The sequence below is a fragment of the Podarcis melisellensis genome, assembly GCF_964234715.1.
Source record: "Podarcis melisellensis genome assembly, chromosome: 10".
NCBI lineage: Eukaryota > Metazoa > Chordata > Lepidosauria > Squamata > Lacertidae > Podarcis > Podarcis melisellensis.
In genome coordinates, this window is record NC_138542.1 from 46,831,976 (window position 1) to 46,856,882 (window position 24,907).

Sequence of the window (24,907 nt, forward strand, 5' to 3'; positions counted from 1 at the left end):
TTCCGTGCGCTCAGTGCCTTGCTGACAGCCGGCGCTCGCGAGAAAAGGAGGGCGGGGGCGCTGCTCTCCCTAGCGCGCGCGCCTGGGAAAATGTTGCGCAGGTTCTAAAATGGAACGTTAGAGGCGGCGTGCCGGAGCGCGCGAGGGGTGTGCGTGCGTCTCTATCTCGCTCCCTCCCTCCCCCCCCCCGCCCCGCCGCGCGTGTGAGTGTGGAGTAAGTAAGCGCGAGAGCTGCAGCAACAGCAGCAAAATCAGGAGCCCGCGCTACGCAGCGCTGAATCCGCGAGCAGCCGCCTTCGCTTCCTCCTCCTCCTCGCCGTCTTCTCCCTGTATGGAGCTTTCCGCTATCGGGGAGCAGGTGTTTGCGGTGGAAAGCATCAGGAAGAAGCGCATAAGGAAGGTGGGTTTTGCTGGCGTCTTCCCCACTCGTGTTCTCTCCCCCCCCCCCACTACTCCGGCTGCAAACAGCGGTCAAATAGGTAGGAGGGAGGCACGCGGGCCCCGCTTTGATTTCTATTTCTAAGCCTCATCTAGGTGACTGACTCCTAGGCAGGGGTCAAAGCGGCTCCTCCTCGCCTAGGAGAAACCTCTAGGAGTGGTGGTGGTGCTGTAAGTAACAGCTCGGCATCGTATGCTTCCCACCCCCACGCCCCACATCTCATACGCATGCCACGGTGCGAGTAAGGGGGGCGTGGCGGCGGAGCGTCTCGTTATCCCGCCGCCAGGGGGCGGCAGTGAAGCCCTTGTCACTCTCCCTCCCCTGAAGGCATGGGCATGGGTTGGCTGTCATGCTCCAGGCCAGGTTGTGTGGCAGTCGTGGTGATTGGCACGAATGGTTTCCACCACTTGGGACCCCTGCTGGAGGGTGAACGCAGGGGGCATGACTTCGCCCAGTGTTGCTCTGCCTGTTTCTACTGGGAAGTAAATGCCATTGACTTCAACAAGGCTTACTCCCAGGTCAGCGGCAAGTGTGCGTTTAGATTGCACACCCTTAGGTTCACTTTGGAACCTTACTTGCCCCCATAGCAAAGTGGAGGTGTTGCAGTAGGAGGAGTTCTCCTGGAGGAGAAACATCCAACATGCCCGTTAAGAGTTAGCGGGTATCCCATTCTCAAAGCCCCTACTCCTCAGTTTGAACCATTTCCTCCACTCCCCTCATTTCCACTCCTGTGGGAAAGAGGAACGGGTTGGGTCTCCTGGAAGCCCTGCCAGCTTTAAATATATGGCGGTTGGCACCAAAGGCATGATTGAAACTTGAGATGGGCGCTGGAACATCTGAGTGTTATTGCATGGACTTGATGGTGTTCTTGTCAGAGCTTTGCCTTGTTGTTTAGGCCATTCATGTCAAGTGAGCAATTCACTATATGCTTTATCTGCCTTTTGGGGGTCTCTGTGCTATCAATTTCTTAGGGGCCGCCAGCCCATTGTTTTGCAATGGGAAGTATGACTACCACCCATCTCTCTGTATGAAGGGCTTGCTCAACAAACAACCTGTACGTTGAGAGACTGTGAACATCTTGACATTTGGGTGACTTGGGGTGCAGTCCTAACATTACTTACTTGGGAGTAAGCCCCATTAAATTCAGAAGGACTTACTTCTGAGCAGACACGGTTAAGATTGCGCTGTTATCCCTAGATGTATAATTTCACACCAGAGGGTTAGGAACCTTCCCTTGACTTTTGCAAGTTAAGGCAACCCATTCTGGAAATGGAAATAGCATTATACTTAAAATTTATGATAATCATAGGTGGTGGGTTCCCCCCCTCCCCATTTTTTGTCCTTCTGCTCTTATGCATCTTCACAGTCCTTCCTAGAGGGGGTGAGTTATGCACTTTGGAAACAACTGTCACAGGGCCAAAAAGAACCGTATCACATCATACTAGCTCAGAGCGCCTATAATCTCTGAACGCTGCTGATTGTTCAGTATTTATTCCCCCTGCCTTCCTTATCCATCCATGTATGGTAGGAAATGAAACCATCACTTTAGGGTTGGCTTGCTGATCATGCAGTAGAGGAACAAAACCTTCTGTATTAAATTGACAGGTAGGCTGGCATCCTTTATTGTGGGTCAATGAAGATGTGTAAACAGGGTGGAGTGGGAAATGATACCTCCCTTAGCAGCTACCTGGATAGGTCTGCCTGTGACATTGAGAACCATTCCTATAGCCCAGCCACATGCTCCATTTCCATTCATTTTTATAAGATTATAGACCATCTAGAAGATGACATGTGATCCATCATATTACAGAATGCTGTAAGTAGAGAGCTTACGTGCCAAGAGAGAGGTGTTTCGTAGGAGAGGGAATGAGAAGAGCAAGGCAGACAGTTATCGAGCAAGCAATGCAGCAGGATCCTTCAGAATGTCTTTTAAAAGGATATTTTTCTTTCCACTTCTTAAGCATTCCTTCTTAATTGCGTGTTTATGCTTTGATTCGTCTTTCTATTGGGTCTCTGTATATGTTTTCTAGCTGATCGTTCTGGAAGAAGACCCTCTTGAAAAAGGCCATTGCTTAGGTCTGCATGGCAAACCTACCTGGGGATGTAGCTCAGTGAGGAGATGCTTAAATTTCCAGTGTGAGGAATTGGACAAGCTGAAATTTGTGAAGGGGTTTATTATGGTTCACATCCTGCCAACCCAATTTACTTTACTTTTTTCAGTTACTGATTTTGTTTTTCCTTTTGTCTCTCCTTTCCCTCCCATAGGGTAAAGTGGAATATCTTGTGAAATGGAAAGGATGGCCCCCCAAGTAAGTGCTGGAGTATATATATTTGTAAAGCTGCATTTGTGTTAATTATCTGTCCTCTGTGTTTTGTTTCTTGTTGACCCCAATTCCAAAAGGAACACCATTCTTTCCTTACTTCCCTTCCTGGCCCTATTTAACCAAGAGTTCTAATTTCTTAAACATTTTCTTCAAATACGTATCCTTGGAGTGGTGATGGAAACAGTTCATTAGCAGGTGGCTCCTTTTCCTCTGGAACCCTAAAGATACCTTAAACTTAAGTCTTCTAAAAAAAAAAGAAACCACAGGAGTAGTCCCAAGGAAATAGTTGCTCTTCAAGTCTTTTTAGAGAGCACGGGATGCAGATCTAAGGAAGGAAGAAGTACGTTGTGTTTGCTTCAACTCCAGTAGAGTAAGGGCAGAACAGTAAACAGGGGTCCACAAATGTTGGCTTAGCACCAAGCCATTATCTGTGGTCGGTAGCAATGTCCCCTTCTCTGCAGCATTCTCTGGTGCGTACAGAGGACTCGGGAGAGGGGCACAGTCACCTCTCATATGGGGGGGCTGTATGAAGAAGAGAAGGAGCGCTGCTTTTTCACCTGATCGAAAACTGCAGTGAAAATAAGGCTCCTCATCATAGCTGCAAAATACTGCAATATATCTTTACAGCGCTGCTGTCTAGAGCAGGCTGGGTGCATTTGCCCCTGAGTGGGTTTGTGGATACCTGTCAATAAACCTCCGGTGAGGTATTAACATACATTTGGCTGCATAATGCTCCCCTCGCCCCTCCTTTTGAATGAGGCAGTACCTGCCACTATCACTTAAACAGCTGCAAGTTTGATGCCTGGTGTTTATTGCTAGTTAATGCCTCCCCCGAGGAAACTGCATTGCAATAGGGAGGCATCTCCTTTCTTCTACCCATGTGGGATTATAGTGCGGGCAGAGTAGTATCTTGCATATTTTAATGCAGGGGTATGTGGGAACTGAAGCCCTCCAATATGTTGTTGGGACTCCAGCTCTCCCAGCATGGCCAGTGATGGTGGAAGTTGTGGTTCAGCAGCACCCAGAGGGTCACAGCCCCACCCCCACCCCGTTTTAATGAAATAACTGAGAAGGGGCTAAGTGCCTGTTCATGTCAGATGCAATCCAGCAGTTGCAATTCTAATAACTTGCAAGAATATAGCCTCTCTGCAAAAACAGAGCAGAGGGTATCCACCTTCCTGCTCGCTCTGAGCTCTCTGTGTAGCCACAGCAAAAAAAAAAAAATTCCTTTTTGGACCAGGAAGAGAGCTGTGTCCTGACCATACGTTCTGTCTTCCATATTAACAATGTGTGCTGCTGCTGACAACATGGTGTTGTCAAGCTCATTAGCTAAACACTTCCCCCAAGATGGCTTCAAATTAGAGTTTGGCTGGATTTATTCGTTAGTCACATCATATTTAAGGAGAGAGAGGAGTGTACTATTGCTGTTTCCTAATCCATGGTGATTTTCCACTATTTTTCAGTGGCACTCTTTAAGTTCCACACAGCAGTCTTCCACTGCTCTGTCTCCCCCCACCCTCAAGCTGCATGGTGAAACAAACGCTAAAATAAGGATACGATGAGCTCATAGCTTTTCCTAGGACTGAAAAAATAAGGGCTTCTTAGATCCACTAATAAATGAACAAACCATTCTGAAGATTGACCGATAATTTATTTTAAGAACATGAAGGTCAGAGCTGTGCTTAAAATACAGCTACAAATATTTTATGTTCATTTTCTTGATTGCCACTGAATATGTTGTAAACAACGAGCAATGTACAGCACCCCCCCCCCATCTCTGCACCCGTTCATCCTAACACATTCCTGTTCATCTTTTCTCAACTTTTGATACCTGCATAGTATCTCTGTGTGTCTGCGTTCCATCTTACTCCATAACCCTTCCCGGATTTGTGCCAGTTCTACTGTGGCTTGAAGAAAGCAGGCAAATGGCTATGCTTCAAACTGTTTGGCCTCTCTCCTCCCCAGTCTTTTCCCTGCTTGTACTCTCTTCCTTTCCTCCCGATTTTCTGGATGCCTTTTCCAAACAATTTTTTAATAATAATAAAAAATGGCCTGCATGCCCCACCCATAGGAGCTCAGAGCCAGGGATTTGAAGGGTTATGGCTCTGAGTCAGCTTGTTTACAACTTGGGTTTGAAGGGGAGGGAGGGGGGGGAGTAAGGCAATCATGTGACTTGTATTTTCCAGAATGCGTGGTCTGCAGTTCTGCTGCAGTCGGGCCTCTCTCTCTCTCTCTCTCTCTCTCTCTCTCTCTCTCTCTCTCTGTGTGTGTGAGAGAGAGAGAGAGAGAGAGTGTCTACGTGTGCCGAGCTGCAATGTTTTTCTATACTGTATGCAGTGTTTTCTCACTGCAGTCAAGCAAGAAGCTAAACTGCAGAGGAATGGGCAACACCCATAGGACATTTTTTAAAAGATCTAATACATTCCCTATCCGTTACTCTTCTTCTCTCCCCCCAACCCCAAACGCTTGCCAGCTCTGCTGCTTTCTGTAAGGAATCCTTAGCCTCTCTTTCCCTCGCAGCTTAAAACAAATGGCAAAATTCTGTGCAGCAAGGAGGTAGAAAGCAAGCACAACATTTGCTCAGCTCGAGTTTTTATTTTTCTGATGTGGTAACTTTTTTTGGGTGTACAACAGGCTGGAAGGGAGATGGCAGGGGCAGAGGAAGAGCTCTTACTGGGAGGTAGAGCTTGGCTAATGATGAGGACTGAATAAGAATTAATGAAAACGAAGCTGGCGATGTAAGCTATTTATAACCTTGCCCTTCCCCTGAGAGCTGGATGTGAGAGACATCTTCTGAAGTAAATGTATTGACTTATTTAACATCACACCTCATTCCCTAAAGCCTCAGGGCAGGTAAAAAAGAAAAGGAAAGAATAGCCTGCTGCAAGGCAGGCATGTGGGAGTCAGCCGCTGGGTTTTTTTCCATTTCACATTGCAGGAGAAAATCAAGGCTGAGCAATTTATTTATTTTAAAAAATATTTATACCCTGCCTTTCAGCTTGGCAAGAGAAAGCTGTGATAACTTGGAGAGATGGGAATTTGCCTAAGGGCCCCCAGAAAGTCAATTCCTGAGTTAGGATTAAAGCTGAGATCCTCTCTGGTCCTGATCCTGCACTGCCTCTGAGGTTCATCTTCTAATCCTTCCTCTTTGACAGGTCACCAGAATGGAAGGTTTTTTGCATTTATTTATTTACTGCTGCAGAAAGATAATCTCATTATTATTTTAGAAAAGTAAACGTGGAGGAAACCAACATTATCTTCTGTTGCAATCCCACTGACCTGGTTTGGGCATCAGTGCACACCATAAACTGTGGCTTGTTCCAAATTTGCCTGCTGTGCTCTAACCTGCTTGTCCTGGAGAGAAATGAGCCACAATCCATGGCTTAGCGCCAGGTTTGAACAAGGGATCATGCTTTGTTTCTCCCCAGTAGAAGCAGGGAGGAGCAGCTGTGTGCAGCTGGCTTCTGAGAAATGATTTATGGCTTACCTTGACGTGTAGCTGCTGCAACTGTGTCTCTATGGGTGGGATTCAACTAAGTTCTACTCAAGTAGACCCAACTGAAATGAATGGACATGTCCAAGTTAAGTCCATTAATTTCCATAGGTCTGCTTTCGGAGTCAAACTTAATTGACTGCTACCCTGTCTGTGTATATTATATATACAGTTTTTCTTTAAAGCATAAACCCTGTTTGCAGAATGTTTTTCGTACCTAAAGAAATATCAATAGCTGCCATTTCATCATACATCTCTGCATAGACTTTTTTCCTTTCCACAGTGCAGTCATAAAACTGCTACTGGTTTACAAGATAATATGGGGTGACTAAGTTACCAAAGCTATCTCGAATTATTTGCTATAAGCACTTTAACAGCTATTAACACATTCCCCACCTTTTCCCTCTCTTATATATTTTTTTAACACATTTTGTGTATCATTTAGAAGAAATTATACCTGTGGCATAAACAGCAGCTCTTCTCTAACTCTTTTCAAAATAACTTTTACTACTGAAGATTTTTCACCTCCCTAATGTGTTAAAAACTTAACCTTGATGCCATCAACATCTGCAACATCCTCTCCTCTTGCAACCACACTGGCCTGCTTCTGCACATCACAGTGAGCCATAAACATCTGTTAGCATTGCTGTACTATATAAATATATATATAGAGAGAGAGAGAGCGCGCGCGCGCAATTGCGTAATTCTGTGATGGCATCCAGGTTAGATTACAGTAATGTACTGTACATGGAGCTGCTAGGTTTGGAAGCATCCACTGGCCCAGAATACATTGCTAAGAAGTTGATGATGGTGAGTCACTTGAAGTACACTGTAGAATCTGTAGTGTCTTCATAGAAACTGTAATGTCTTATAGTTTGAGCACAATTCAACAGGCTAGCTTTGATTTATTTTTTAATTGCCGTAAAAGCAATATGGGTTAGGGTATCTTAAGGATGGCCTTCTCCCACATATGTCTACCTGGGCATTTAAATCATCTTCAGAGGACCATTCTATGTATGTATCCACCACAGGAAATGTGGTCACAGTGTTTGTTTGTTTTCTTTCATTCATTCTCTCTCTTTCCCCTGCCATCTTCCTGCTTGCCTGAATCCTATGATGATGATTTTCTGGAGGATCTCCCCCCCCCCCCCCGATTTCCTGGTTGGAATTTGTTCCTCTTCCCTGCTGGGTGGCTTTGTATTGTATTTTGTGTTGGTTTTTAAGTTTTATGCCACCTTCAGGAACCATAGTTGATTGACAGGAAGGGTAAAAATACTTCTAAAGTACCATGTGTTCAGAGATCAGTTTCTGAATTCTTTTTTTTTTAAAAAAAAACTTTAATGAATCATACTTCACAGCTCTAAAGTCATTAACGACGCAGGCAAGAAACACTGTAGCGTCTCCAAATCTAGTAGCCTAGTAAGATCCTGCCATTGAAAGAATAAGCTGGTGAAATGCACAGGGTTCTGCATAGGAGACGTTTTGTGGGAATCCGGTTTTCTGTTGGCTGCAACAGGCCGATTTAAGACTGAGAACAGAGAGTTTATGATCCCCTTTTTTCAAAGAAGGACGGTCACTTATTTGATCCATTCCATGTACCAGGGTATGGTATAAATTTTATTTCAAGAATTTATTGGCAGAACCCTTGGGTGGGAAATTCAAATACTTTATTTTTCAGCTGTTGAGTGGATTGTAGTCTCCAGTTGATAAGGGGGAAAGTGCTAGAACTTTGACAGTGCTAGCGACACCCTACTTGACCAGAAACCATTTGATGGTTTTCTCTTGACATTTTTCCTCTTAGATACAGCACATGGGAGCCAGAGGATCACATTCTTGACCCTCGCCTGGTGATGGCTTATGAAGAGAAGTAAGAATATTTCCTTTTTATTTTGGGGAGAGGTTAAAACAAGAGGCTTTGCATCAAAGAGATCTAGCATGGTCAGTTTGGCTCGACAGTTTCTCTCTTCCCCTGTCAAGGCAAGGAGAGCTAACAATCAAGCTCTTTATTCTAATCTAAAGAGCAGGCACCCAGCTGAACTGAGGCTTCTGTGCTATGGCTCAATTACCTGAGAGCACCCCAGTGTGAAGAGTTCCCAGAATATGCTGCAGCCTCTTCACCTGCCCAGTAATAAAACAAATGACAATATTCCTAGCTGCCTGGACTGCATGTTACTAGGAAAATCAATGCGTGCCACCAACCCATGTTGGATAGATGTATGCCAGCAGCAGCCATGTGTTTTCCCATAATGTGTAGTTAGGGTCTAAAATATCAGTATCTTACCTAGCCCAATGGGAATTACCATTGGTTGCATTAGCACATAACACTAAGCTGAAAATCCTGACTTGCTAAAGTAGGGTATGCACAAGCTATCCGTGAATGTACTCAGTCCCTTTCCTGCCATTCACTTCCACCCTTTGAACCCGCAACAAAATAAGGCAGGATATAGCAGTTAACCAGAGCTTCCCGTTGTGTGTGAACCATAAAACAATGCTTAGTGGTGAAACCAGCAGCCTAAGCTGGCTTTAGACTGTGATATCCATCAGGTAGGGTTTTGTGTATTCTTGTGTGCTTGCATGCACCGAACTGTCGATCCCAGTTGCTGCTTGTATAGCAGGTAGGTATCGACTCAGTTAAGCATTGCTGAATTAGGTTGTGGGTGGGAAAGAACAGCTCCAACTACCAACCAAGCCAAATGAAAGTCTCCCCCTTCTCCACTACGATTTGTATTTGCACAAGCAGCAGCTCTGTGATATGCCTTAAATAACCTGGATCAACAAGTGGCCTTGTTGGTGCTCTTGCTGTGTTAACAAATGGAATTGCTAGGTATCTTCTGTCTCCTCAGGGAAGAGAAAGATCGCGCCTCAGGTTACAGGAAGAGAGGCCCCAAACCAAAACGTCTCTTGCTGCAGGTAAGGGACTAAGTTTGTTGAATGACACTGTCCGTTCCTAAGCCCCAGCATTGCTGTACCAACTCAGCTATCCACTACATGCATATATATATATTTTAAGTACTTCTACATTTATTTTGAAAATACATGCCCTGCTTGTCCCTCCACAAAGGTATTGCTCAAAGCGGCTGACAGACAAAGAAAAGAAGCAAACATAACAAGAAGAAAAAACACAAAGTTCATCCCCAACCACCAAGGCCAAAACAATCAGTTCATATAATGTCAAATAATGGTTCTGAACACAGCGCACCAGCTCCAAATCTTGAAGCTATGATTAAAACAAAATACTTTCCCTTAAAATGTAAGAATTGCTGCGTACGCATTTTCAGGCAAAGTTACCCTACAGATCTCTAGTTTGGCTTAATTTTTCCCATCAGATAGATGCATTGCACACTATTGTGTGTTAAAAGCAATGCTTAATGTGTTCTGGTCCTGTTGATCATTCTCCATTACAGTTTTGTTGCTTCTGTGTAAATAATTATTATTAATATGTTTGTGTGTGTGTGTACACATATATCATAAGGTGAAGAGCATATTGAGCTAGTTCTTCAAGGATGTTATGGCTCTATGGCTACAGGTGTTCATAGAAATATAGGGGCAGAATTGTGATTTTTTTTTCTCCATTTGCAGAGGCTGTATAGCATGGACCTGCGAAGCGCACACAAAGGGAAAGAGAAACTCTGCTTTTCTCTGTCACGGCGGTTTGGGGGAGGAGGAAACAGCCTAGCCAAGGGAGGGCAGACCGAGTTGCCCGAGAAGAGTGGAGCGACTGTCTTGCCCTTCCCGCTTCGGAAGCAGAGCAAGAACCAGAAGTACCTGCGCCTTTCGAGGAAGAAGTTCACCCGCATGGCGAGCCTGGAGAATCGGAACCGCCGGCGGGAGTTCTTCCTGAAGGAGCCAGTGGTGTTGGAGGAGAGGCAGACCCCCAGCGACTGGGATGAGGCCACGCAACCTGCCAGCAAAGAAGGTAAGCGCTGGCAGATACCCCCAGCTACGTAGAGCCCATCTCATCTCACTTGCTTGGGCATCCAAATTCCTCTCTTAACTGTTGCACACCGTGCATGCTGTTTGGGGTTAACCCTTTGTTTGCCAGCTACCCCTGCAGGTTGACCTGAAGGGGAAAATCTCAGATCTAGGATTGTTCCCAGCTAAGTCCTACTTGGAGCAGACCTCTTGAAACCAATGGGCTTAGGTTAGTCAAGTACATTGATTTCAGCTGCGTGTGGCTTAGATGGAGACAACCCTGAGTGTTTGGTTAGTAGACACTCTGAATCTTATCACCACTTGACACTGGCACTCATTTCCATGCCGTTCATTCACTAGTCCGGGCAGACCAGCAGGGTCTGTGCAGGGTCTCTCCTGCCAAAACCGCAAGGGTAGATTGAAATCCCCACAATAGGAAGCGTTTAATGTCATCCTTCGGGCTTGGTGTTCTGCACGGCTTCTTAATGACAGCTGGCCTGTGAATGCACTTCTTGTCTGGGTTCTTACTGTGGGTGACCATCACAGAAGAAGAAGAAGCCATGTTGGTAGAGAAGTTTCTCCCCACCTCCCTGTGGTCTCTTGGGTGTATATCTATGCTACATATGTAAAGTGGTTTAGTGGGTATCTCAAAGGATATCTAACAGAGATCAATCTGTACTGGGGGTAGCTAATTTTTTGTGGTGGACTTGTAGCAAACCCTTCCAGAACCATGTGCTGAGGTCGCCTCAGGCCCAAAAAATTACAGTGGTACCTTGGTTCTCAAACTTAATCCGTTCCGGGAGTCCGTTCGACTCCCAAAACCATTTGAAAACCAAGACACGGCTTCCAAATGGCTGCAGGAGCTTCCTGCAGTTAAGCGGAAGCTGTGTCAGATGTTCGGCTTCCAAAAAAACGTTTGCAAACTGGAACACTTCCAGGTTTGTGGAGTTTGGGAGCCAAAACGTATGAGTACCAAAGTGTTCGAGAACCAAGGTACAATTGTATTTGGAAGGAGCCAGGTCTGGTCTTTGGGCTGGTGGCCTTTCCTTCCCCGGTTTCCACACCCTCAGCTGAACCACATCAATTGGGCTTCACGAAGGAAAGCCTAGATTGGTATAAAATGCATATAAATTTCCTAGTGTATATAGGAAGCCTCTATTTTTAGTAGAGGAACACTTTCGTGTTGGAGAGCTTTTACAGTGATCTTCACACCCATGCATTGCTTGGAGGGCTACGTGGTACTGTTGAAACCCTGTGTGCCATCCTCACCAGGAGGTTTGTATGGACTCCATTGTTTGGGGGGGAATGTTCCTGTGGTAAACTGGATCATGTGCCAAGAAATCTTCATTCTACAACTTGCATATATGCAAATAAAGCAAACTTGCTTCATTAAAAATAACTTATTTTACATCTGCTAGTCAGGGAGCTTTGCCCATCCAAGAAGGACTTGTGGAAGTCAAGTGCATGTAAATTGTAGCTTCTAAAGTTTCAACAAGCATTGTCTGTAGATGGTAAAGCCTACCTTTGCAACCTTTAGGCCTAGAAAACTTACGTTTAAAAAAAAAACTGTTTAAAAGTGAAAATGTAGGGACCTTGGGATACTAATTATGTGTGAGTTTGGTATGGAAGTTTGTTCCTATATGTTTAGTTCTAGATAGTCTCTCATACTTTTGCTGTTTTATTTGACACCTGTTATTATACTTTGTTATGTTTCATTATAAATAAATGTGGAGGGAGGGGGTACTTGGGGCGTGAGGCAGGGCTAGTGAAGGAGTGTGGCCTGGGAGGAGTTTCAAGGGCTGCATTTGGCCCCCTCGGCCTGCGGTTCCCCACAGTGACAGGCGGGGAAAGCAGAAGATAATCCCTGGAGGTAGAAATGCTGCCAAGCTCATTGTTGCAGTTCAGAAAATATACCCTTCTGTAATTGCTACTTGACCTCTGCTTTTAGAGCTTTATATGGTTTTCTATAGGGTTTTGTGCATGATGGTTGTAAACCGCTCTGATTTTTTTTTAAAAAAAATGAATAGTGGTATATGAATATCCTAATAAATAAAACAGACATCTGACAGGAGTGTCCATCTGTGTTGATATTTGTACTTTTTGCACAGTTGGTTTGGATAGAGCAAAGTGGGGTTTTGATTACTTGCAGCTGCAAGCCAAGATGTTGACTAGTTCTTCTCAAGTCCCAATAACACAATATGGCTGCTGCATTTTGTGGGGTACTTTGGAGCCTTCCATTGTAGCTTTCATTGTGAAGCCCCTTGAGGTGTAGCTGACAAATTCTACTAGAGAAATGTAAACCTTATTTTTTTTATTCTCCCTTCAACGTGAGCACACATGTGGAATCCCGGGTAGTGTCGGGGAGAAATGGAGCCTTTCTCAGGTGAGAGTAGACACACCTCAGATATCCGAGAGAGATGCCAGGAATACCCAGTTAAAGGGCCCACTTTCCATTCCCAGGTGGGACAGGAGGGTGCAGAACAGGTAAATAAGAGAAGATGGAGGCCTCCCTCCCTCCCCTCTCCATGTATCTCTTTTGGCATGGGGGTGGGATTATTGCTGCTGCTTTTTTATGTATAAGGTCCCAAATGAGAAGTCTAGGAAGCGGGCCCCTCATTCTCAGCTGTTGATGAGGCCATTTGGGTAAATAAATGTGTCATGAAACTCCTATGGAGGAGAGGAAATGTAAATTCCCACTTGACACTAAAAGGAAACTCATTTTGAGGGATTTGGAAAGCACAGCATCTCCTTTTAACTTTTCTGTGGCAAATTCTCCTTTTTCATATAACAAGCATCTGGAAAATATCTCCTTGGTTTGTTGCACAGTATAAACCCAATACCAAACTATATCCCTTTTAAGTGAGAGGATTTGCTTAGTGCAGAGGTTTTCAACCTTTTTGGGTCCACGACTCCCTTGACCAGTTATGTCACCCCTTGCCTGCAGAGCTGGCAAGCTCCCACCCTTTCTCAAACACCCTCCCTTGTGGAGTGTTCCCTCAGCCTCCTTGGGAGTCCTGCAGGCAGCCGCCCCTGGTCTCTGAGCTGCCATAAAGAGAGGTGCCTCCTAGCCCTGCCCCACAGGGGCCTGGGAAGCACCCCCTGGCCAGCCCCAGAGGCACCATTCACATGGGGAGCTTGTAGCCAGAGCTGCTGCTACAAACATCTGTGCAAGCTTTTGGGAGGCAGAGACACGAGAGGGCATCAGAGGAAGGGAGGGAAGGGAAGAGGGACAGAGGCCATTGTTGCCTGCGGCAGCCCTGACCATCATTCAAGGCACCCCAGGGTGCCATGGCAGACTGGTTGAAAACCACTGGCTTAGTGAATAAGCAGGTGGGGGCAGGTCTCAATCCTATAGCCTGTAAAGTGGGTTTGAGGTGGTTTGCATAGGCCACATATTTATTGGTCTGTGACTGTGTGTTTGCTCCGCCCCCCCATTTGCGTCAGTTCGTAGTTGGCCAGCCTGTTCCATAAGAACAAGATTGTTGATTCCTATTGGTCTCCCATTTCCCCCTCCCTCTCACATGCTGTTCTCTTTCCTCCTTCCTCTTCCACAGTGAGCTCCGAGGCAGCAGAAGGCAATCTTTCCTGGAGCCCCGCCCTGCCGCCAAATGAAGTGACAGTGACGGACATCACAGCAAACTCCATTACCGTGACTTTCAGAGAAGCACAAATGGCAGAGGGCTTCTTCCGAGACAGGAGCATCCCATTCTGAATCTGCATTTTTCTATTATTATTATTTCATCGTTTTTCTTTTCTTCATGCTTGGAAGATTTCGGTTTCCTTTTCGTTTTTCATTTGTGTGCGTGTGTGTGTTTTCCCGCCCCCCGCCGTGCTCCCAATCAGATTTTTCTAGGGGTGGGTGGATTTAATTATATAACAAGCAAAATCCGGAAATTTTCCTTCACAAATGTTTACAGAGGATTTTGGTTTTATTTCGACTGTTGATCTCACTGGCTCTCTCTTTCCCTTGCTCCCCTTTCAAATAAGCAAAAAAAAGAAAAAAAAAGGAAAAAAAAGAAGGCAACGTGGGGGTGCCTGTACATTTTTTTCTCTCCTCATTTGTTATAAAGACACAGAGAGAGTATATAGATATTATGTGTTGTTGCTTTGTCCATTTGGGAAGTGGAAGCTCTTTTCACTGGCAAAGACATTTATTCACAGTGCATTCTGGAAAAATGTCCCTTCCCTATATCAATTATAGCATATCTGCAATCGAAGGAAGGACCCGGGGAATGTTCAGAAAAGAGGAAGATGCTAAATACAAATTTCCCTGTGTTCTTCCATGTTTCAGAGTTGATTTTACTTCATCACTTCCCAGTGGTGTCTGTGAAAAGCAGTGGTCCCCCTCCTTTGGGTGGCTGGGTTCCCATGTTTGAGGCATCCTCCCTTTTCTGTACTGTACAAGATGCGGCCTCCACAGTGCTTCCACACATGCTATACATTTGGGAGACTTCCTGTACTCCGGCTTGCTTTGTTGTGTCACTCCAGGGAACGTCTTCATTGACTTCTCTCTGTGCACAGCCAAATTACATTTGGTTTAAGTAGGGGGTAAAGTGAATCCTACCAGGTCTGACTATCACTGCACACCCACTGAGAGCATGCTCTGGAACAGCCTCCCCCAACATTGTGCCCTCCAAATGTTTTCGGCTGCAACTGTTGTTTGCCTCACGCAGCTTGACCAGTGGTCAGCTATCATGGGAGTCATTGTCTGAAACATCTGGAGAGGACAAGGTATGGGGAGGCTGCTCTACAATGTGCATCACCCAATGGTTCTCTGGCAGATGTGCAGGGATTCTTAGCAAACAGTTGGACCTAGGAAGCTTGAATCCTCCCAGAGCAAAGTATGATTGTGTCCTGTGTGGAGGATCCACAGGACCGATGATGGGTCATGGCGAGGTGTGCATCAGCACGCATGCAGTGTCAGTGAAACCTCTGAACCCCTGTTGGAACAAACATAACCACATGAGAAGCAGATATTTGTTCCTCTGGCAGGCTGATGGAATAATGTGGTGTGTAAGAACTAAGCCACTACGGCTATCCGGTAATGAACTGTAGCTTTACATGCCCGTCTTTTGCCGTTCTTGGATGCATACAGATGGAGTTGCCCAGTGATTGCAATTCTGCTTATATAAATAGCTGGAAGACTTTTTGTTAATTTTAAACAACTGCTTCAGCCTGCCCCACTTGGACATTTAATCTCGTTATCAGTTGTGGTGGTGAAGGCATTCCCAACTTCCAAGAGGTAGTTGGGAATCTCTCTGGTTTTGTGTTTGCCAGGCTCAGGATACTAGAGAAACGCTGCATAAAATTCTATCCATGTTCAAGCTTTGCTGTAGACTTCCATTATCTGCCCATTGTCATGAAACTGGCTTCATATATCTCTTGAGGCATGGGGCTTTGGGTGGGTAAAAGTGGAAGTGATGATAGAGTGAGAACTTCCTTGTGGAGTCAGAAGAACTGTAGCTGTTGCCTTGTTGAATTGGTAGTGTAGCAGATAAGGACACTGGCCAATATTGTCCCGTCTGATCAAAGTAAGGGGTCAGAAATATTGGCGCGAAAGGGAATGGGGTTGAGATATGTTTATGAGACTTATAAAATTCTTCCACTTCAGTTTTGCCCTTGATGTTATCTCTCTTGTTCAACACTGGAGCCTCTGATGCTTGTGTGTGGTTTTCTTGACAAATAAGTGTGTGTGTGAAGATCTTAGCCTTTGCCAGGGAGAAGCTGCTTGCACTTCTATAGAGCCTTGTCTTGCACTTCAATGCCTTGAAATTTGTGCTGGACTTCTTTGTGACTTTTTTTTAATATAAGGAATGGTGGTATCTATGAACTGTATAGCTTTAGAATATTTTCTTGTGCTTGTGTGCTCCTTTAAGTTTACTTAAGCAAAAGGGAAAGTTCCACAAAATTTATCTTCCTTCAGAGAGTGAGGATGGCAAGCTAGAAGGCAAGGCTGCAATCCTAGCCACAGGTACTTCAGTTTATATCCCACTGAAATGAATGGGACTGACATCTGCATATACGACTTGTTTAGGAATTAGGAGGTGAAAGAGAAACTGATGGAGCAATAGAATGATGCTGTGCACCTTCCGATGATCTTATTTACTGACCTCATCGTCTAGCTTACAAAGAACATTTCTTCCCCTAGGTGTGTGAAATTACATTAATCTCTAGAGATTGTGAAAGCTGAATTTAACACCCTGTGGAGTTTCTAGTCCCAGATACCTGCAATAAATCTTTCACTACAGACCCGAAACCAGTTTTTGGAGGAACACTTCAGTTCTGTGCAAGAGCGTCACCTCCCATCCTTGATAATAGTGTCTGTTTTTAAAAGTAGTGCAAGCACTATGGATTTTCTCCTGTTCCAGAGCTGTTAAAAGGAGAAAGGTCATTGTTGGGTCTGAAGGTATAAATCATGCTATCTCAAACTATTCATGCTAACAAAGAAGGGGGCTGGCTTCTTGGACATGGTCCCTCAGTTTATGCTGGCCTCGTCTTTGTCTTTCCATCAGGCTGCAGAATACCAGGACATCTGGGTTATCTGGATGCCTGGCTATAAATATTCCACTTTCCAGACAATGTTAGTGATGCAAGAGCTTGACTCGGTGCTGATTTCTTTTTAATGTGAGGCCTGAACAGAATGTGAGGGCTGGACAGGCTCTTCCCAGAAACTAGAAGCAGATAAAAATGGCATTTTGTGTTTTTTTTTACTATTGTGTATGCATAGGTTGAGATAACTTCCCCCAAATTTGATTTCTTTAGTTAGGTTCTAGTCTAATCCACCAAAAGGCTAGAGCTATAGATCTCCTCATGTTTCATGGGAGCTTTGGCTACTTCAAGTGTTTTGAGGATAACATTGTTATTTCCACTGCTGAAATTGATAAGTTTTTGCGCCCATTGCTGTCTCTAGTGGGGGCCTGGTAGGTCTATATTACATTAATGGACCATTTTGCAGAAATGAAAAAATGGCCTCATTTTTTTAAAAAAAACAACATCAGGTACTTATTGCACTGAGACATATCAGCAGATCATATTGCAGGATCTGAATGCATGGGTTCGGTTGGCAACCAGTACCAACTTATTCACCATCCTCTGAAGCTGTGACTCTTAACAGTGGCTTGATCTGCAGAAATTAGCAGGCAATAATGCCCTGAAAGGCTTCTCTGTGCCATAAAATCCTTCCCATTTAAATTCCTGCAGATCAAACAGCAGAGCTTCAGGGGTCAGTTGAAAAGTTGGCAACTCAAGGTCAACTCCATGTATAGTTTCTGATCCATAAAGGGCTGGGCTACAATACTTGCATAACAAAATTGGGTCTCTCTCTCATTCCCCCCCCCCCATTTTTCATAACATCCAGTTGTCACATCATTTTTACTGCTTCAATTTGACTCTCTGACTTCCTTCCGCCCCTCCATGGGTTTCTGCTGTGATACAAATTGACTGCACATTGTACTTATAAACCAATACTTACCGGTAATTAAATCTAAATCTAAAACAATTAAATCTAAATCTAAAACAATATTGGGTTTCTAAGCGCTATGAAGTCTTGGCCCCATTTTTTCCACAGAGTTTAGGAAGCTCGCTGCAGCTGTGACGTGCTCTGCTTTAATCTGCTGTGCAAAAGGAAAGCCACGTCTTCCTAGGTGTTTCCCCATCTCACTAAATTTAAACAGCAGAAAGCAAGCATTGTTATGTGACTTCCATTTCTGTTGGCGCTTTTGTTTCTTCCTTAAAGGCCATGGGGACACTCCAAATATATGTTGGCTCACTTCCCTCAGAGAATCCTAGGAATTAATAAGGGTACTGAAAATTCTTTAGCCATTGTCAGGGTTTTCTGTGGAAGGGATAGAGAATGGCTGACAAAATTGTGCATGTCTGCACGAAAGTGCAGGTGTGCCCTCAGTCTCTTCCCAGGCCTGTATCCAAAACGTTATTTCCTTCCCTGCCACCACTTTAATAATAAGAAAAAGGTTTCTATAGGGGTTTGCATAGGAGTCAGCCCTAGCAGTCAGTGAAAAAGAAACTGCTTCTGTCTCCAGTGTGTGTGTTTTGTAACTTCGAAAAAAAATTGGTCACTGACATCTGTCCTTGCATGAAACCATTTCTAGCCATGTTGGGTGCACCAGAAGAGAGTGATAAGGAACTTCTACAGCTGTTAGAGGCTGAGTTTAAGAGGATCAAACTCAGTTGGAAAAAGGCACTTCACCTCTCCTTAGATATCAGTGGCATGATTTGCCTTTTTCAAAGCTCATGCTGTGGTCCAAGGCCACATTGTGAAAATAAGGCTTATCAAAATGGATGTGTAACATCTCTCTCAGTAAATGTGAAGGGCTGGGCTGTCGGCCTCAAAAAGGATGCTTGCCCCCCCTCCCTCTTTGATGGTTTGAACTGTGTTGTCTTGTGGCTGGCTCTGTGATACAAGTCTGTGTCCTCTCAAACAGTGTTGCTTTTGCTAGTGAAAAGATGTTTTGTGCAGGGTTTTCTCCCTCTCCCTTTTCAACCTTGGTCAGGGAGTCTCTCTCTAATTACCAGGAGCAAAAAGTCTTGATTCTGGTGCGATAACACAATTCCAAAGCAGTGTGTAGCTTGAGTTCTTATCTGGCAATTGTGTGCGAATGCTGAAGAAGCGGAGAAGGCAGCATTGTCCCCCTGACCCACCTTAGTGGCTTTGTAAACCTTAGGGAATAGAAATGAACAAAACCTGTTCCTTAACCAAACAAATTGAATATCACGACAAGGGGAAATGGGCCCATCCACTACAATCCTGTACATGTGAGCATGTGCATCTTAAATTGAGCATTTGCATGGCTCCAGTAGGTGGTTATAATATTCAGTTGAAATTGGATGGTCCCAATGGTTATAATCCACTGGTTATAAGATTGGCTTAAGTTATATGTGACTGTTCTGAGTTGCCCCTGAGGATATGCCATGTGTAAAAAGAGCCCAGAAATGTGCTCTTTAAAGCAATATTTTCTATGTGGGTTGCACTTTATGTAACCTTATTGCCCCATTAGATTTTCCCCCCATGTGCCCAGTGACTTGCCATTAGGCTTTGTGCCTTCTCTTCTCTTCCCTCCCCCTTCCAAACAGGGTTCCTGTGCCTTTTTGTATGACAGCTGTGTGATAGGCAGAAATTCAGCAGGTGCAGATTTCTGCATTTCATGCTGGGAAAAGTTGTGTCTGTTGCATCTCTGTGTGCCACACAGCAGTTACACAAAGGAGGCTTGCCAGGGTGGTGGCAGCTGGCAACCCTTGGTAACGCCAGCCCTAGATGTGTTACCTTGCAGGAGGTTTTCATGGGTGTTGCTGTAATTATCTTTCATTCCTTGCAAAAATGCCTTACTGTGTGCAGTGGGGTTCATGGTTGCCATGGCTCTGCAGTCTCTCCCCCCCCCCTTTTCTCTCTCTGTTAAAACTGTGGCAGGGTATTAGTTGTTAAAACAAACCATACGCTGTACACCTTGCCAAAATACGTTGCAGTAATTTGTACATCGTTTCAGTTCAAAGATCTAGACGAGGAAATAGACGTTTGACTTAATGCGTGGAAGAGTTTGCTAGTCACCTTCAGTTTATTTTTAAAGAAGCTTCGCAGCAGCATCTGGTGACTTCTGAAAGAAGTAAGACTGTTCATCCATAGCAGGAATGGGGAATCTGTGGCCATCCAGATGTTAGACGCCAGTTCCCATCATCTCCAGCTAGCATGGCCAGTAGTCAGGAAAGATGGGGATTGTAGCCCAACATCTGGAGGGTCAGCATCCCTGGTCTGTAGCAACTAACTTTTATGGCACTTTAGAGAATTAACATACATGGCGGAAGCAAGTTCCAAGCTTTGTATCAGGTTTGTACATAGGTACGTGAGCTGATCTTCCAGGGCGCTGACCTTGGTACCAATAGTATTAGTACTATTGTCTCCCTTTTTAACTACAGACAAGTTACATCTGTAGTGTTCTTGATTTAACTGGCAATAGAATGATAGATAGGGATGTGCTGATGTTACAAACAATTACTGTTATTGTATGTGTGTTTATGATTGGCAAGTATGCATGGCATAAAAATTGACCAATTCAAAAATTCTGATACATGAAGAGTGCCCTTGGGTCATTCCAAGGAACTGTCCATTGGCAGTATTTTTTCTTAATCTCCGAAACAGTTATACAGTTGTTTTCTTTTCCATTTCTAGTAACGTCCTTGCTGCACTGTTGAGGTTGGACTGCATCACTTCAGTAACGTGCAGCATTTGTAACGTTACAAATAGGAAACCCCTTCCTGGCAAAAACAACCCATTTTATATCAAGTGATGCCAAAGTGATGAGTCTAAACCAAACTTCCTTTAAATAAATTCATTGCATTTTATGCAGTTTTCCCCAACCTGGGTGTCCTCCAGAAGTTCTAGCATACAACTCTCTCCATACCTGGCCACTGACCAGGTGAGGTAGATGACAGTTGCAGCCCCAAACATCTGGAGGTCATCAGGTTGGGGAAGGCTAGTTATTATGAATGGGTGATGTCCTACTAAGTCACATCCAGAATAGACCTGCTGAAGTCAGTGGACTTAAGGGGCTCAAGTCAACTAATATAATGGGTCTTCACACAGTATGATGAATGCTATCAGCCGGTGTTTACATAACTCTCCTTATGCCCCTTGCATTGCCATGAACTTGTTACCCTTTTTTTGGTGTGTGGACAATTGTTCCTATGAGAAGAGAGGTGTAGAAAGGGGGCCATATTTTCAATTAATGTAACTACTGTGTATAAATGCTATATGTGCATAATATGCTCTGATGCCCTACATTAGAGAGAGCTCGGGATCTTGTAATGTTCCATGTTGGTGTGTGAGTATTAATCCAGAAAAGCATTTGGCTTGAAGCTATACTAGGGAACAGGTAATGGCAGATGTGGGTGGATGTAGAGAAAAGATGAAACACAGTAGACAGAGGAATGTGTTTCTTATCTAAAAATGAAATGCATCGTAAGTTGGAGAACTATGTGCACTGTCGTTTGATGTTCTCCAGTGGCATGTTTTCTTGATGGTACTTCACTTGTACAAAAGATAATCTCCCCACCCCACCCCCCGTGAAACCATATTATATAGGTTATAAAGAGTTGATTTCATAAGCGGTTATATAGTGAAGTTGATGCTCCTTCAGGTATTGGTGCATCTTCAGCCAAAATTTATGATAGAGCAAAGAAGTAAGGAAACTGTATGCAGTTTCATAAGACAGTTTATGCTGCTGGTTTCGTAAGACTGTATAAAGTAGGGATGGTGAACCTGCTATAGCCATTCTTGTAGTGTAGCAATCCATTAAGAAGTGGAAGGAGATGTGAGCATGTGAAGAAATGGTGAGATGTGGATCAGGTTTTCCTTTCTAATGATAAGAGACTTTCTTGGAAGAGGCAGCCGTTGTCTCTTCCTCTTGATATTGAACACTGTAAATTTTGCACATATAGAAGAACATAGTAAACATGTTCTGAACAAAAAATTACCACAAAGCATGCAAAGCCCAGAAGTGAAAGCTGGGTTTTGATGAGTCCTAAGAAGTGGGGAAAGGTGTGTCTTCAAATCCATGTTGGTGTTAGCTTGCCTGCTTGGTGAGAATGGGGTACTGTCCTCTTCTGAAGCTTATAAACCAACAGAATTGATGGGAGAAAAGGAGGTGAAACAAGATCTTTGAGGAAGAGGAGAATGCTGTTCTGGTACCGAAGTTCATATGATGAATCAAAAATATTGATCTATCCCTTTTAGGGGGGGAAATACAGATCTTACTGCTGCCAAAACACCCCTCAACACTTATCTCAACACTGTCACAGTATGAATAGTCCTGTGACAAAGTGTACCAGGAATTAAGGTAGAGGGGAAAACCAGTAACGGTTGGGTTCCAGACCAACCCCACAGTCAGACAGGTTGCACTTGCCTGTAATGCAGATTGTTTAGGTTTCCTGTGTATTGACTGGAAACCAGTTTGCAGATTGCCTGAAGCGCACAGGAAAGGGCAGTCCCTATGCACTTAACTGGGAGTGAACCCTATTGAACAGAGCGTGACTTCCTTCTGGAGAAACATGCATAGGATTCCACTGTAAATGCTTATTTCTCTGGTGCTCTCTTCTGGCATCTGGCAAGATAACAGGTGTAGTCACGTTAGGCCACAAAGCTGCTCTTAAACTTCCTCTTCACGACTTGCAGTTAGCTTTTCACGCTTTGGCTGACTCTTACCGTAGGCTCCTCATTCCAAGCAAGGAGGGCATAATATTCCCCCTTTAGGATTACATACAGCTCTATGAAAAGCTAGCCACACTTTCCAGGCATCAGCAATAAAATTGCCTCCAGTATCAATCCCTCTGGCCTAGGGCAAGTCAGTCAAATGCAGCATTGTGGATCTCTTCCATTTATAAGTATGTGTATATAATGTATTTTTTAATGCATCTCTTCAGACTCCCGTCCCCTTGATAAATTGCACTTTAACAGCTTTTTAGGGTTGTGGGGCTAGGTCAAGCTCTAGGGTGGGATGTAAGCAATGCAGCAGCTTTTTCTTCCCGACTGTTGTATTAAATGGTGACCCATTTTGTAAAGGGGGGGTTAAGGAAATACCATGAAGTAGAAAGCTTACAGGAAATCAAAAGGGGGCATTATAATTGGCTAATGAGGTTAGGAGGCTTGTTTCAGTGCCAAGTACCTATCTCTGAAGGAGTCCATATATCAGCCTTTGCCAACCCGGTGCCCTCCTGATGTTTAGGACTACAACTTCTAGACTAGTTTCTGTTATCTTTTGGTAGCCTTAGGTTAGACTACTGCAATGTGTTATATTTGGGGCTGCCTTTGAAGACAGTTTGGAAACTGTAGCTGTCTGATCAGGGCTGAGCGCATAACACCAATCCTGGCATAACTGCTCTGGCTACCAATTAATTTCTGGGCTTAGTTCAAAGTGATAGCTTGAATCTACAAAGCCTTATGTGGTTCAGGACCCCAATACCTCAAGGAACGCCTCTCCCTTTGTCAACCCTCTGTGCAATGCACACCTGACGCCATTATCTGTTTTTAGGTGCCAGGCGAAAACACCTTATTTACCTAGGTTTTTGCTTCATAATTGGGAGTGTAACTAGCTATTGGTGCTCATCCATTTGAGTGAGGCAAGTAGGATTTGTTCCTTTTATCGATATCTTCTTGGATGAGCACTTTAGGCCTTCTTGCTGCTTTTATATTTGGTTTTAATATTTATAACGCAAGTCGTTTTGAGGCACAAAAGTATGCTTTGAGGTAAAAAGTGGTAAACATATTGTCCATAACAACTGCCCTCAGCAGTTGGCTACTATAACTGTGCTGGCTGGGGCTGATGGGAGTTGTAGTCCAAAGCATCTGGAGGACACCAGGTTACTGAGGGCTGCCATATACTGTTGAGGGGGGTGGGGTGTCTGAGCTATGTTCTTCCTCGTTTGCACTGTTTGGTCTCTCAGTCTGAGTTAGTTGCTTGATTCTGTATTGTTTTCTTTGGAGCTAGAAAGGAGCAAAGTAGTTATGAACGGGTGGGAAAAGAGAAACCGACCTGAGGTGTTGCTTTTTTAAAAAAAAATATTGAATTTTTCCGTGTGTGTATTTGCGTGTGCGCTCAGTGGTTTTCTTTCCCTTCTCCTTTTTGGCCTGAAATCCAATTTGGTGTTTTCTTGACGTGACGCCCAAGTTAAACCTTTGCACACGAAAGCTTCCTTTGCACAGAATGAGCTTCTCAGTTCTTTGTTTTTGTTATGTTTTTGTACAGACTAACTGAATGTATTGGGGGAGGGAGGGGCTGAGGGAACAAAATTCCAAACGAAATTTAAGAGATACAGACATATATCAAAGTTTTAATGCCTTTTTGTGCGTGAGTGAGTGTTTGATGCAAACAGAGATTGTAATACAAATGGGAGGGCCAGAGCGAGTTTTAATTGACTCAACGTGCAGCTTTATTTTTGTACTGACGATGGTTAAGAGACTGTACAGCATCTATTTATTTAGATGATTTATGTGGTAAATGTTGCAAACAAGATTATTAAAATAAAATAAAATAAATGAGAACTGACATTTAACTAACATCCTGTTTCTGTGTCTTCATTCAACTCTTATTGTCTGAAGTTGTTCTTTGCTAGGCCCTCTTTCTGGAAGCATCTGTGGTATATGTGTGGGTGTGTATATATAAAAATAGCCCATTCCACTCTTTTTACTATATTGAGAATAGCACACAGCCAGAGTGACTAGACCAGGGTTGAGAAACTTTTGACCTCTGGGTGTGCAGACAACCAACAGCTTCTCAGGCTCTCTTATGTAGCATTTGGAATTTCACTTTCTCTTTTACTTATTTTTATTCACTTTATAAAACTTTTATTACTAAAGAATCCTAAAGAGGGGTACAATATCGATAAAACACTATAAAGCCACACAGTCTATCAGGAAACAGCAAAACAGGCCAGAGCGCATACCCAGTTAAATAGTAGCTTGCAAAATGAGACAACATGGACTCAACCCCAAGTTGAATAAGTTGTCTGGGCATCAAAGCTTATAAGACACTGTGTCAAGGCTGGGAGAGTTCCACAATTGGGGTGCCTGTATTCAGAACACCCTCAGGTTGCTGCATATTGAATCCCCTGGCAATTGCAGCACCTTCAAGACTGTGTCCCCACTATGGCTTACTGCCCTGATCCAAGAGTGCTTTTCATAGCTCTAAATGGAGCCTTGGAGCTGAGGCTCCAATACTTTGGCCACCTCATGAG

General features: G+C 44.1%; 1 protein-coding gene across 1 annotated transcript; it reads left to right on the plus strand.

Annotated features, from left to right (window-relative positions):
- CBX7 (chromobox 7) lies at window positions 1–24,230 on the plus strand. The gene is made up of 6 exons (XM_081929214.1): window positions 1–400; window positions 2,705–2,748; window positions 8,058–8,123; window positions 9,100–9,166; window positions 9,836–10,172; window positions 13,723–24,230. The coding sequence occupies exons 1-6, from the start codon at window positions 332–334 to the stop codon at window positions 13,878–13,880; spliced, it is 741 nt and encodes a 246-aa protein (XP_081785340.1). The 5' UTR covers window positions 1–331; the 3' UTR covers window positions 13,881–24,230.
- The last annotated feature ends 677 nt before the right edge of the window (window positions 24,231–24,907 follow it).

Excerpts from the sequence above, each read along its gene's own strand:
- CBX7 (XM_081929214.1), top strand. The coding sequence starts at position 332 with ATGGAGCTTTCCGCTATCGGGGAGCAGGTGTTTGCGGTGGAAAGCATC. Across the intron at positions 2,749-8,057 it reads TGGAAAGGATGGCCCCCCAA|ATACAGCACATGGGAGCCAG; the intron begins GTAAGTGCTGGA and ends TTTTCCTCTTAG. Across the intron at positions 9,167-9,835 it reads CAAAACGTCTCTTGCTGCAG|AGGCTGTATAGCATGGACCT; the intron begins GTAAGGGACTAA and ends CTCCATTTGCAG.